The 14,141-nt window shown below is 40.0% G+C and overlaps 2 protein-coding genes and 1 long non-coding RNA gene across 3 annotated transcripts; all 3 read right to left on the bottom strand.

Moving 5' to 3' along the window:
- Positions 1 to 432: 432 nt before the first annotated feature.
- LOC103453633 (subtilisin-like protease SBT1.4) lies at positions 433 to 3,137 on the bottom strand. The gene has a single exon (XM_008393188.4). The coding sequence runs from the start codon at positions 2,954 to 2,956 to the stop codon at positions 638 to 640; it is 2,319 nt and encodes a 772-aa protein (XP_008391410.1). The 5' UTR covers positions 2,957 to 3,137; the 3' UTR covers positions 433 to 637.
- Positions 3,138 to 4,418: 1,281 nt separating this feature from the next.
- On the bottom strand, positions 4,419 to 5,395 carry LOC103453631 (small ribosomal subunit protein eS28). Its single transcript, XM_008393187.4, has 2 exons — positions 5,260 to 5,395; positions 4,419 to 4,825 (listed from the first exon to the last, which is right to left on the bottom strand). The coding sequence occupies exon 2, from the start codon at positions 4,822 to 4,824 to the stop codon at positions 4,627 to 4,629; it is 198 nt and encodes a 65-aa protein (XP_008391409.1). The 5' UTR covers position 4,825; positions 5,260 to 5,395; the 3' UTR covers positions 4,419 to 4,626.
- Positions 5,396 to 8,763: 3,368 nt separating this feature from the next.
- LOC103453630 (uncharacterized) lies at positions 8,764 to 10,651 on the bottom strand. The gene is made up of 2 exons (XR_001791999.3): positions 10,081 to 10,651; positions 8,764 to 9,529 (listed from the first exon to the last, which is right to left on the bottom strand). It is a non-coding gene; the product is annotated as an uncharacterized lncRNA (long non-coding RNA).
- Positions 10,652 to 14,141: the final 3,490 nt, after the last annotated feature.

Genomic DNA, 14,141 nt, shown 5'->3' with positions numbered 1-14,141 from the left:
AAAATGAAAGTAGTTCTCAAGTGACGATCGGAGATCACAAAAACTACCTAAGTGGAATGTGTTGATCTAATATTTTAAGTGCATAGATGGCCAAAACTTTTACGATTTTTACGTGGAGTATCAATTAAATATAGCAATGAATTGTATTAATCTTTTATAATACAATCTTTTATATCTTTCGAACATAATGCTTTTTACAATTTTTAATCCCGCAACAGCGTACGGGCAATAATTTCTAGTATAGGCCTATTGAGACATTTCGAATTACTTCCCCTAAGAAAACTTTATTTTGGTTGCCAATGCATGAGCTTTATTAAAGGTCGTACCCAGTGCACAAGGCTCCCGCTTTACGCAGGGTCAGGGAGAGGTGAATGTCGGCTAGCCTTACCCCCATTTATGGAGAGGCTGCTCCCAAGTCTCGAACCCGAGACCTACCGCTCATGAGCTTTATTGATTAAGCAAAATTTACATCAACGTAGGATTCGAGAAGGCCCTCCAGCCAAGGCATACAACGCCATACACACATCCCCAGCCCTTCATGTATGCATACAAGTGGGCTAACCGATAACTTACAAATTGCACAAAACAAAGCAAAGTGATCACCCAAACGCTAGCCTAACAACCTTAATGCTAAATCTCACATGGAAGCTGTATACCGAGTGCTGCTCCACCTCACAGCAACCGGACTCCTCACCAGATGGCTACCGTCTGTCCACTCAATAGACCCGTATCGCTCTCCGCCATCATACCCAACTCCTCTCCTGAATGTAACCTCATAGCTCAGACTCTGGTTTTCTTCACTGAACTCCAGCTTGCTCGGGGAAACGCTGATCTCAACACCAGCCGGAGCAGTAACATTCACCTTATAAACCGCATCCACATTGCCCCCCACATTCGTAGCGACTCTCTTGTACTTAACCAGGCTTTGATCCGAGCTCAAGATGACGGAAAGTGAAGGGTAATTCAGATCACCAGGACTAGCCAAACTGTTCTTTGTGCATATATCAGAACCAGTAGGCTTTCCTAAGAAAACAGCGATTTGCCTTGGACTGTACCCGATTGAGCACAAAAATGCAACATAGTCATTCACATTGAGATCGTAAATCAACCCGGGATTGAGAGCTCTGTTGGGATCAACATGTCCTGCTCCATGAACAAAAGGAGTCGACTCTTTCCCTGTTGCAAGATCCCTGATTTTCTTACCTGAATCGTCTAAAGTGTAAGCTGTTGTGATCAAAGCAGATTTTATAGCAGCAATCGACCAATTCGGATAGGCCTTTCGAAGCAATGCAGCAATGCCGCTCACATGCGGGCACGACATAGATGTCCCCGAAATTATATTGAACTCGGTTCTTCTAGGATCAATGTCCAAATCTGTGGGGGCAGACGCCCCAGTCCAACCCGCCAAAATGTTCACTCCAGGAGCAATCACATCGGGCTTGAGAATCTCTGGTGTTAGAGAATTCGGTCCTCTGCTCGAAAAAGCTGCGACCTTTGGGGCCGCCGGCGAAGTCCCAACTACAGTTCCTCGGAAAACAATTGTGGCCGTCGGGTATTGGCTCAATCTGATGTATTCCCTTATCTGATCGGCGGCGATTTCACCCACCTCTGTTGCTGGGATAAGGTGTGCATCAGCGAGAAGCTCTTCTCCGCTGTCGGCTGTGTTGGCCAAGATAAACCCGAGCCCGCCGGCTAGCTTCACCGCGCTTCCCTTTCCGACTCTCGCATTGCCGCCGCGATCACAGACGACAATTTTTCCCTGGACTTTCGATGGCTTGAGAGCCCCTGCGTAACAGTACCTGCTTCCGGCGTCTCCGCCGTATATTAATGGAAGCTGGTGATCGACTAGAGGCTCACCGGAGTACAATGAAACACCTCCGAAAACCCGGTTATCGCCGAGGATAACATCGGCTGGGAACTCTCTGTCAACGGTGGAAGCGCCGACTGTGAGAATCCATGGAGCTATGTTGGTGGCCGTAAATGGGTTGGGCCCAGAATTACCGGCGGAGGCGGAGACGAGAACACCATGCTGGGCAGCCCCGAAGGATCCGATGGCTATGGAGTCTCGATCGTACGCTGGAGAACGACCGCTGGCTCCGACGGAGAGCGAAATTATGTCAACGCCGTCGGCAATTGCTTGATCCATAGCGGCCAAAATGTCGGAATCAAAACACCCAAATGACCAGCAGATTTTATAGACGGCGATTCTCGCCTTGGTGGCCATGCCTCTGGCTTCGCCGCGAGCGTACGAGAACAAGCTGGCGTTAGCGACCGGGGAGCCGGCGGCGGTGGAGGCCGTGTGTGTCCCATGGCCTTCGGTGTCTCTGGGCGATTTCGACTCATTCGATTCGTCCATTAATCGTCCGATGTAGGCTTCGTAGCCGTCGAAGTAGGCTCTGGCGCCGATGATCTTGCGGTTGCAGGAGGAGGACGGGAAGTCCGGGGCACTGACGCAGGTGCCCTTCCATCGGGACGGAACCGGGCCGAGACCGGAGTCCGAGAAGCTCGGGCGCTCCGGCCAGATCCCGGTGTCGAGGACGCCGACTATGACGTCGTCGGCGTAGTCGGAGTTGGGCCATAAGCCGAAGGATTCAGCGAGGCCGAGGAAGCTGGGGGTGTGAGTGGTGTGGAGCTGACGTGGCTGGTCGGGCGTGACGGAGAGGACGGCGGGGTGGGAGAGGAGCTGGGTGGCCTGAGAGGATGTGAGGGCGGCGGAGAAGCCGTGGACGGCGCGGTCGTATGTGTAGAGGAGTTTGGTGGGGTGGGGGGACGGGAGGGATTGGATGATGGAGGTGTACCAGCTCCGGTGAGAGGAGAAGAGGGCGGGCTTGTCTGATTTGGACACGTGGACGATGAAGGTTTTTGGACGGTCGGATAGGTCAGGCGGGATCGAGAGCGCAGCAGGAACAAGAAAACAGAGGAGGAAAAGGAAGGGAAGGAGGTTGGAACCGGCCATTGCTACCGAGTGTTTGGTTCCCGAGAAAGTGGAGGAAAATCAACAAATGGGTTTGTCTGCAGAACTGCGAAACTGGGTGTGGGGCTTTCTAATTACCACGTGGCTCCATAGTTTTTGTTCCGAATTTGGGCAGGTTCATCCGATTGCCGTAGGTGATCATCTATCGGTTGGATTTTGGATTCCGAATTTTGGAGGATGCGAACGAATAATGTTGTCGCGATGATTGGCCTGCCACAGTACAAAGGGTGGGACCGGCAGTAAAACGACGTCGAATGGGGGAATAAAATGGAGTTAGGGGGGCTGTAAATCGACTGGAACAATTTTAGTTTGCCTAGGTTTGTTGTAAAGTTTGGCTGATAAATGTTTTACGTTAGGGAGATTATATTTACACTTTTAAATTACTTCTTTTATAATTTTTTAATATTTTTCTATCAAGTATTAGTTATGTGTAGAAAATATTAAAAAAATTAAAAAAATGTAGAAGAAGTAATTTGGGGTATGTGAATATAATCTCTCTTTACGTTATTACTAAACCAACAATCTTTCTCCTTGCAACATAGTCCAAAAATTCATATCATTCAAGTTTGTTTAAAAAATGATTGAGTCAAGCAAACTACAAGCTCGAGTTTGCATTTGTGTTTACAAAGAGCTTCGAGCTTGAAAAAAGTTATTTGTAACTTGAGCACACGGCTGACCCTGAGGGTGTGTATCTAGTGCCACTGCACTGGACTACTGATTTTTTTCTCTTCTCTGATTGCTTGTGCAAAATAACAAGAATGCGCCTATGGTGCAAACGTCCCGTTTATATTGTAAGATTGTAACAAAAACGACCTTAAACAAGCTTTCGCAAGGTCAGAGACAAACTCGAAATCAGAAAAGGAAAAAAAAATTCCCAGGACCAAAAGGTAAGAACACCAAAAATTTAGGGAACATATATGATATTAACAATACTCGTAAGAATTAGATGACACTGAGTTTTATCAAAATTCGGTCTCTTCTTGGTTGCTGATTCTCTTCCCACCATAGTCGAGTGGGCAAAGGCTGTTCTAGTTTCTTCTTAGTTGCTTGATGACCTCACAACATAACACAACACATCAAAGCTACCCAACAGTGGTGCAGAGACGAGAACACCTTTGCCCACTCGACTTGGGATTCATCACACAACCAGTAACCTTAACACCATGCTTAGTTGCAGCCGACGCTACAAGACTCGACAGCTCTTCTACATCGGTTGAATTGTTTCTTACCAGATAGTTGCCCTCGACGAGTGTTAGAACCAGAACCATATGATGTATTTTCTCTTACAAAGAAGCTATTCCCTTTCACCCTTCTAAACAAAGAACAAGATAAATTACATACCAAATTTCAACTCCGACGAAGCAACAAAACATGGTAACTTTTAAGAACCAGAATTGTTGCTCAATAACAATAAGATGAGGTCAGGGAAGAAGGAAAGCAAAAATTCAACACAGCATGCAGGAACATTGTTACTTGTTCAAACAAACAAAAAACATTCTCAGACAATTTAGTTTAGAACGATTCCGTAACAAAATCTCAATGACAAAAATTAGGTCTATGATGCTAGAAATACCCAGAATTGGCAAAACAACAGTCATTCCCCAACAAACAGAGACATAGGAGCTTCGATAAACAAGACAATCTCTGATTGATCACCGCAACCTTCTTGCCTCCCTCTCGGACTCAAGCAAGGTAAGGATATCCCCCTCCCTCACTGGTCCCTTGACATTCCTCATGATAAAACGGTTCTGGTCATCCAGAAACTTGACTCTCACCTGAGTCACCTGCCCACGAGATCCAGTCCGTCCCATAACCTTGATCACAACAGCATGCTTAATCGTGGATTCCATTCTTCGCGGAAAACAAAATAAGAAAGAAAAATTTAGAATACACAAATATTTGATTTAGTTTCAAACCCTACAATCTAGTACATCAGAGTTAGCGAAATCCCGCCGTACTCAGGGAGGATACAACGGTATCCAAAGCATAACGAATTTACGAAATAAGTAAAACACAAGTTAAAATTCAAGAACCACGACGAAACAGAGCAAAAAACTCAATAGGGCTTCAAAATCTCATGGTATTTGGTAATAGCTGCCACTAAGAAGTGAGCACCAAGCTTCAAAGCAACTTCTTGAAGATTAAATTTCCTTTGAAACAGAATATACAGTCATATAAACCCTAGAAAATGAGATTACAGAAAATTTAATCATTATTCAACAGCTCCTCACATTTTACGATATTAATAAATTAACATACGATTTACATTATGCGAAAAACCTAACCTGGAGGCTGGATGTCCAGATGAGAGCAATCGAGGTCGGAGAAGACGGGAAAGTGGCGGCGCGGAAGGGGAGGCTGAATCGCAAGACGAGTGAACGACGCAGTGCAAATTAGGAGAAAGGAGAGGAAATAGCTTTTTGTATCAACTAGGGTTTGGCTTTTTATGTTAGGTTTACAATTTTACCCTTCATTCATTTTATCATGGGAACTTTAATGAAAAGTACCCGTACTGTTCACTTTAACGAAAAACCACATTTTTACATTAAAAAGTCAATCCTGGTACTATTCATTTTACCCTTGATTTTGTCCTTATCATTAAAACTCAAAGTTTTCAAGCCCTTTTCATTAGTTTTCTTTTTTATTATTTCATATCAACCGATAATTTTTACGGTCCGTTTGGTAAGAAGAGGACTCAAATTTTTGATTTTTTTTCTTTCTAAAACACATGTTTCGATTTAAAATTTTTAAATCCAAAACCTTATTTGAAACTGCTCAAAACTAATCCAAAACAACAAAAGTCAAGGCCCAGGCCCAAAACCAATTTCCACACCATTGCATCCCTCCGCTCCCTAGCGGCAACTCCTTTGGAAATTCAGTGACTTCTTACCTCCAACTTGCGCTAACAAGACACATGCTGGTCAGGTCGACGGTCTCAAATTTGAGATCCAACAACCTCCGAAACTAGTGGCCATTCGTTGTTGTCGATTTATCTCGGCCGAAGTGGGCATCGTAGGCACCCCATGTCATGCTCAACTGCATCCACACCACTCCGATGCCAATCAATCATGTCCCATCCGAAAAACAAGTAAATGTTTTTAAGGCTCAGCGCATTAGTCTTGCAATGCTTGCGGACCAAAACATTCTTTCATTTTCTGCTCATCACATTAATGTCGGAGCAATGACATATAGTTCGTTTGGAAGTTTTTTTATAAATGACTAAAAGAGTTTTTGGGAAAAATATTTTTTTTTGTTCCAAAAGCACTTTAAGCGCATTTTCAGAATTCATATGTGCTTTTACTAAGGATTGATTTTAAAACTTTTTCATTAAAACTGTTTTCAGTAATTTTAAAAACACTTCTAAACAAGCGACCATATGTTTCGCCAGAAAACTAATTAATCCCTATTGATACAAAGACAAGAAAGAATGAATCATGTGACCATTAATTATAATACCATATAAAATAAGAGATGATGATTGAGTGAAATGTATTATCTTATTATTGGATTAGGTAAATGAGATATTAAATAATTGAGGAATCTGTATTTTCTCAGAAGTTAGCCACCATTTCATAGGAAAAAAGACACTTAATTTCTTCATATTATATTTTCTGTCAGTCTAGTTGGCAAGTTTATCTAATTTTGACCCGCTGAATTCAAAGTTAATGAGTAATTTGGATATGCTTAATGAGATATACGAAGATACGAGATGATTGTTGATGTTATTGTGTTGGTATTACTTGACTTTTGGTATGATCAATCTAAATCATACTAAAAATCTTTAAATGTATCATGGGAGATTACAATAAAAGTCATCGTGTATCAAGATTGATAATTTATTTCTTTGAAATTTCAAATTTATTTCCTTTCAAGTTTCTAGCAAAAAGGGGCACTACAAATTTTATTTCAAAACGGCATATTTTCCATGAAAATACTTAAGACCAAAGAAATCAATGTGAATGATTGTCAATCTTTGATAAATGTAAGATCTATTTCAATCAACAATTGACATTCAATTATGCAGGTGAGTGACCCTCCCTAACAAAACCAATAAATTTTGGAATGGCTAAAGCCTAGGAAACAAATATTCTTCATACCAAGTTGCCATGTTGCGTTACACGTTTGAAGGCTTGAAGCTCAAGCACTAGATAAGTAAAGATCTACTGGTAATCAATGATTGAGTTACAGATACTGAAGAATATATCTAACGGACATAAAACTTGGTGTGGGTCCAAATCTGATAAAACTAGTATAATTGTATTGTGGCCATTCATGCAGTGCATCAGATCCGATTCCCATATCCTTCCCTTGTTCTATCCACCGTCCAGCAGTCACGGAAATAGTGCCTCTGTGGCTCTGATACTGGTGTTATTTTCTTAGTTGTCACTGCATTTCTGTGTTGTGTTTGTGTTGTGCCAGCCACTATGATTTATAAAACGGATAAGGATTTTCTCTCCTCTTTTTTTATTTCTTTCATTTTCTGTTTGAAAGCTCAAGATTTCATCTTTGTAGGGAGAGAAAGAAGAAAAAAAAAATGTTAGAGGAGGAGAGGGAGGGGAGTAGGGATGGCAACGGTTCGGTTTAAGGACGGAAATGCTATATTCATCCCCATAACCATAAAAATTAACCATATCCATAACCGCAAATTAACCATCGGGGATTATCCATAACCATATCCACCAGGTAACGGATTTTCAATTGGTTATCGGTTATGTCCATCTTCGTCAAAAAATTAAAAAAAAATTATATTCATCCAATTGATGCACTATAAATTTTAGTAGATACTAATTCTATCATTAAATAGCAACATCCAATTACAAAAAACATAACAATATATTTGAAGCTATTTATGATAAGCCAATATGATAAATTGGTCCAATAAAAAAAAAGGACAAAAGCAAATCCGAAAGGAAGACAAAACAAATTGATTCAATGAATTAATTTCTTGACAGTCAGACTCTTGAAGAGAGATGAATCTGATAAACTTGGAACATTTGATAATTGATATATAAAATGATTCAATGAATTAATTTGGTTGAGTATAACAATAAGAGTATTGAATTGATGAGGTTGTTGGTATGCCCCATCCATGATGTTTGGTGCATAATAAAGATAGTATAGGGTTTGATGCATGCATAATGAATTAGTATATGGAGGGTTCGCTAATTGAATAAAATTATATTATATATCAAATATATATATACACAAACACAATATATTCGGATTGGATTCAGGGACGGATATGGATTGGGGACCCCTATAACCATATCCAAAGCTATAACCAAATAAAGTTCACGGTTTTTCCCCATATCCATACCATACCCGAATTTTCATATCCAAATCCAATCCATTCGGACTGTTATCTGCGGTTATTGAGTTTAACGGTTAGAATTGACATCTCTAGAGGGGAGGTAAAAAAAGGAGGGGAGGGAATCTCCATCCTTATAAAACCTCTTTGTTTACCTTTCATAGTCATCTTTGGTTTCAATTCTTTCTAATTTAGGTTGAATTGATAGACCTCTTATTGTTTCACTTCCATCTTTCTTAACATTAAATGTAACCGGCATTAGATGGTCTAAATTCACGGGTTCACAATAAACATAGTAATCTAAATCAATGTATGTTATCTAATGCTCGTAGCATTTAACAGTAGGAAAAAGTTGTAGAGGGGTGGGTATTTTCCATGTTGCATGCAGGCCATGTGTAGGTTTCCACATTTCTCTTGATTCCATTGCAGAATAATCCTTCCATTATCATAAACTTATATATATATATATATATATATCATGTAGACAAGTTCACCTTCAAGTTTCATAAATATCAAAATTCTAGCAACATAACCAAAAGAAAATTAAAGGAAAAAAAGGTTCTGTATTTCAATACTAATTAATTAAATTACGACTAAAATTAAACATCTACCCTTAACATTTAAATTCCTTGCTTTTCCTTTCTGGGTTTTTATTTTCAGCAAATAAAATTGCAAATTCGCCAAACTTTTTCCCAACTTTTGATCCTTATTCCCAATATATTCTCCAGTAATCAAATATCCTCAACCAGTCAGAGTCGGGAAGCAACTCTCAGACCTTGTGAGCCCTTTGCCTGCATTTATCTTTGTAGGACTACTTGGAGTTGATCTCAAACCCCCCCTCGGAGAATCCAAACTGCGCCGGAGAATCTGTCTCATGGCGGATATCAAGTGAATGGTAGGGTTTGGAGGAGGCCCTGAGTCCTTAAACTTTTTGCAGAAGTTCATGTGTGTGGCCATGGCTTCTTCCGTGCTGATCAGCCTCTTCTGCGACCTAACAATCTCATCTTTTATAGCTTCTGCACACAACCCACAAATCCAATGGCCCTGATATCTCTCCCTCACGTGCTCAATGTACGCAGGTGTGCACTCTTCTGTTAATCCACAGCAGTCGCATTGTACGAACTCGATTTCGATGGGGGAAACGAGTTTTGTTGTGGTTTGTTGTGGCTGAGTTTCCGCGGCCGCGGCCGGTAGAACAATCGTGTCGGTGCTGACGATAGTTGCGGACATTGCCATTATTGTTAAACCTGCAAACAATGCGAGCAATGCAAATATGATTCCTAGAATCATGAGCAATGTGTAACATCTGATGGGAATCATGGGAAGTTATGTGTGTGTTTTTTTTTATAAGAAAAACAGAATTCTTCTTTGGATAACAAAAAACGTTGAGCTTCTTAGCAAAAAATAAACAAGGTTTGAACTGGAAATCCCAACTATGTTCTTGAAATAGCTTTGTTAGTTTCCTTCTTCCTCAAAAGATAGAAAAATAAAATCATGGGTTTTGCAGATTAATTCCAATCCTACATGAATCAAAAGAAAAGAAGAAATCTTGCACCATTTTTACTTCTAAAAATAAAATAAAAAACATACTTGCAGTGACATGTAAATTGGTTAAAAACGTTTTCCTTTGAACTCAACGTATCACGAGTTCAGTTCCCCATCCAATATCGCTTGTATCAAAACAAAAATGAAAAACATGTTTTTGAAAATGAGCTTCTCATTGAAAAGTGAAAACAGAGAAATATCTAGTTGCAATTCAAATGAAACAAGTTCAAGTTAAAAAGACGTGAAGAATTACCCGCAGAAACTGCAGAAGCAGATCAAAAACTAAACCCAAGATTTCCTTTTTGGTTATTTTCTTCTTCTGAATTTCTTCTAATTTGGGTTTTTTTTTTTGTTGTGCGTATCCTCTATCGCTCTTTCTCCCAATCTCCTTCTTCAACCTTCTCTTCCGCAGCCATTTCCAAAAGAAAAAAATATTCAAACCTCAAAACGCTTTTTATCCAAGCAGAGCCTTAATTTTCAGCTTTCACAAACTTTGCTAGCTGAATTCTCTTCCTCTTCCTGATGCTAGACTCAAACTTTGGTCTCTTTTTTTTTTTCTCTCTCTCTGATCTCCTTTCTCTGTTTTTGGAAAGAACCAACTCTTAATATTACGAGCAAACAATAAGAGATTGCTTTTTGTTTCTCCTCCAAAAAATCTTCAACTCAACAATATATGAATAGTAGAGAAGTAGAGATACAGAGAGGAAAACACAACACACGTTCTAGAGAGAGAGAGAGAGAGAGAGAAGACACAATGATTGAAGGCTTAAGGTGGCTTAAGGTGCTGGACTACTCCTACAAGTATATTCGACCTCAACAACAGCATTTGCTGTCAGGGAATTCTGACCGTTGATTTATTTGATTGCCAGCTAAGCATTATCATGTTTTCAGACTGTTCTTACCCAATATGTGCTGTTTGTGGGAAGAGGATCCTCTCCTGAGCTTAGGATGAGGATCCTCCTGATCAGCTTATCTATACCATTCAAATGTAATCTAACGGTTGTAATTATTATAATTTTTAGAATATCTTCTTGTTTGTAATCGTTGGATTAAATTTGAACGATCCAGATGGGCTAATCAGGAGGATCCCTATCCTGAGCTTCCCTGCGGGGGAGGTTTTTCCATTTTCTTTGTTATTTAAACCAATGAATTGCATCCACGTGTAAACCAAAAACGTGTAAGCTACGGGTTTAATTGCTTGCTTTGCTTCCACAAGTCTTTTGTTTTTTTTTGTTTTTTTTTTTTTTTTTGTGAAGCAGTCTTTTGTTTTTTAATAACTAGGCAAACAAACAAAACAAAGAGACTTCCAAAAGTCCTTTTTTTCCCAATCAAATTACTGCTAAGCTTTCAACTGATATGTACTACACAAGCCCTAACTAGGTCTTCCCCAGGCTGCTTATAAATGGTAATCTCTATATTTCCACTGCTTTTTGTCATTTCACAATGGAGCCATCCAACAATTTTAAAGAGCCACAGTTCTTCTGTTTGCATTACTGGTAGTGTATACTGTAGAATGCAGATGTTTTAGTATGGAAATAAAACATATATGAATGAATTACAAATACACAATACAAGAATGAAAGAGATTGGTAATGCCAAGGGAAATAAATTGCTTGCAACTACTTGTATACACTCCCTTAGTCAGCTTTCTATCTCTTGCTTAAGAATAGATTGGTGTCAAACCACTGTCTTTCATATGTCAGTTATGGAGAGAAATAGTAAGTATATAGTGAGATGTGAGCTTATGCTTGTTGTATACAACTTAATACTATTGCGTTTACAAAATTGGTGTTTTGTTTGATAAATTTTCAGGATATGCTCACTGTATATTACGACATGCACATGCATTCTCACATATCTAAACTCAACCCAAAAACTCAAAGCTCATACCTCTTTCTTCGAAATCAGGAAAATAACGTCATCACATGTGAGTTTTTACAATTTATATGTGGGTATTTCTGTCATTTCAGTTTTGTGCATGGTATGCATGGCTTGTCAATGGCCGGTTTGTCCTATTTTAGTCCAATGATTAAGAAAATTGGTCATTTTTTAAAGTTTCCCTTCTATTTTTCATGTGGGCCCCATATTGTCATGATTCCTCCATATCTTAGTAAACACAATAATGATTCGTAATCACAATCTGACTCCTTATTTTCATTCTGATTGCAAGTGCGTAAACACGCTTAATGTATTTACAAGTAATTAAACTGCTTTGCTTGAAGCTATTGTCATATCTCATGCTCGACTCCGCCGTAGCACAATATTATCCGCTCTAGGCATACCATTCTCTCATGGATTTGTTTCTAGGAACTTAGACGAGAACTTCCCAATGGGTCACCCATCCTAGAATTGCTCTCGTCCGAACTCGCTTAACTTCAAAGTTTCGTGAGTTCCCAAAAGGCCTCATGCTATATAGAGGTGGGCATGTACATATAAGGCACATCACCCCCTCTCTATTGGTCAATATGGGATGTTATCCACCCCCCTTAGGGGCTCGACGTCCTCGTTGGCACACTTGCACCACACGGTAGAGTGGCTCTAATACCATTCTGACACATCTCAGTCTCGACTCTGCCGTAACACAATATTGTAGACTTTAGGCTCCAGCCACGCCTTCATGGTTTTGTTTCTGGGAGCTCAAACGAGAACTTCCAAGTGGGTCATCCATCCTGGGAATGCTCTCGCCCGAACTCGCTTAACTTCGGAGTTCCGATGGAATCCGAAGCCAATGAGTTCCCAAAAGGCCTCGTGCTATATGGAGGTGGGCATGTACATATAAGGCACATCACCCCCTCTCCGTGGGTGGCGGTAGGTCATCCCGGCTCGCCGGAAAATTTAACTATTTCAAAAAATTCTCAAATGAAGATCTCAAATAGTAGAACAAACTTTATACATGTGGCTAAGTCTAATTTGGTTAGGAAAAGCCCCAATTTCATCCAAACCCACTGGAACCCTAGAAATTGGGTGACTTCGATTTGGCTTATCCAGTGCTCCACCGCCTCTAAGGTTGTTTGGGCTTTGTTCCTGAGCTCAAAGAAAGTCTAATGGTGGTGGAGATCATCAGAATTTCATTCAAAATTGGTGGATTTTCACCAAGCACCTCACGGTGCCATCGCCACCGTATACCCCAAAACAGGCCTAATCCTGTCAAATATTTGATAATCAATAAAGGAGAAGGAATGGGATGGTGTTTACAGGTGATGACAAGGTGTGGGTCGTCGGGAAACCGACAAAAAATGGTTAGAAATCACGCAGGTTCAATGGGGAATGCGGGTCAACCCGTTTTCCCCCTTTTCTTTTTCTCTCATTTCCTCTCCTTTCCTTCCTTCTGATTAGGCAGCCTATTCCCCCTATCTCTTCTTTCTCTCCTTCCCTTTTCATCTCGGCCACACACGTGGCACTCCCATTGCTCTAGATTTTCTAGAGCCTTCCAAATTAATGGGAAAATATCTATTTTGCCCTCGACTTCGATCGTTAATAACTTCTTCGTTATAACTCCGTTTCACTAACGGTTTTCACCTACGCGCTCGTAGGATCGAAATCTATCCAAATATGTCAAGAAACATGACAAAATATATGAGGATAAAATACGTCCTCGTCAAATTATGTTTATTCAAAGAGGGACAAGGAATTATCGCCAATTCCCCCATTCCATGTATAGTGAATAAAATCATAACCTCAGTCTACGATTTTATTCAAGCCCCAGAAATAAATAATTCAACGAAGTAATCATCTATACTCAGATTTTCTGCCACCCTCATTGGTAGAATAAATATCAGAAATTCTAGCAATACACATTGGCAAAATAAATATCAAACATCAAGCCATAATTCTCATTGACTAAATAAATACCATAATATCAAGCCACATCTACCATTTTGGTAAAACTACTTACCATCACTGGCTATACGCAGCCATTATCACGATTCTTCATCAAAATTTCTAGCCATAATCACTAGCAATATCAAACATCAAAAAATTTTGCCATATTCATCTTTGGCAAAACAAATATCATAAATTCTAGTCATAACCCTCATTGGCCAAATTAATATCAGAATTTCAAGCCACATCTACTATTGGTAAAACCACTTACCATTATTGCCATTTTCATCCGTGGCAAAACAAATATCATAAGTTCGAGCCGTAAAGATCATCGGCTAAATAAATACCAAAATACCAAGTCATAATCATCAATGGCTAGGCAAAAATCACAATTTCAAGCCAAACCATTTAAATTGGCAAATCAAATATAAGAAATTCCAGCCAAACCCATTGGAATTTCAAATCACAATCACTGGTAAAATCACTTACCAT

Source organism: Malus domestica, chromosome 09 (genome assembly GCF_042453785.1).
Source record: "Malus domestica chromosome 09, GDT2T_hap1".
Classification (NCBI taxonomy): domain Eukaryota; kingdom Viridiplantae; phylum Streptophyta; class Magnoliopsida; order Rosales; family Rosaceae; genus Malus; species Malus domestica.
This window is presented reverse-complemented; position numbering and strand designations above follow the sequence as displayed.

Coding starts and splice junctions, on each gene's coding strand:
- LOC103453633 (XM_008393188.4), bottom strand. CDS start 2,956: ATGGCCGGTTCCAACCTCCTTCCCTTCCTTTTCCTCCTCTGTTTTCTT.
- LOC103453631 (XM_008393187.4), bottom strand. CDS start 4,824: ATGGAATCCACGATTAAGCATGCTGTTGTGATCAAGGTTATGGGACGG.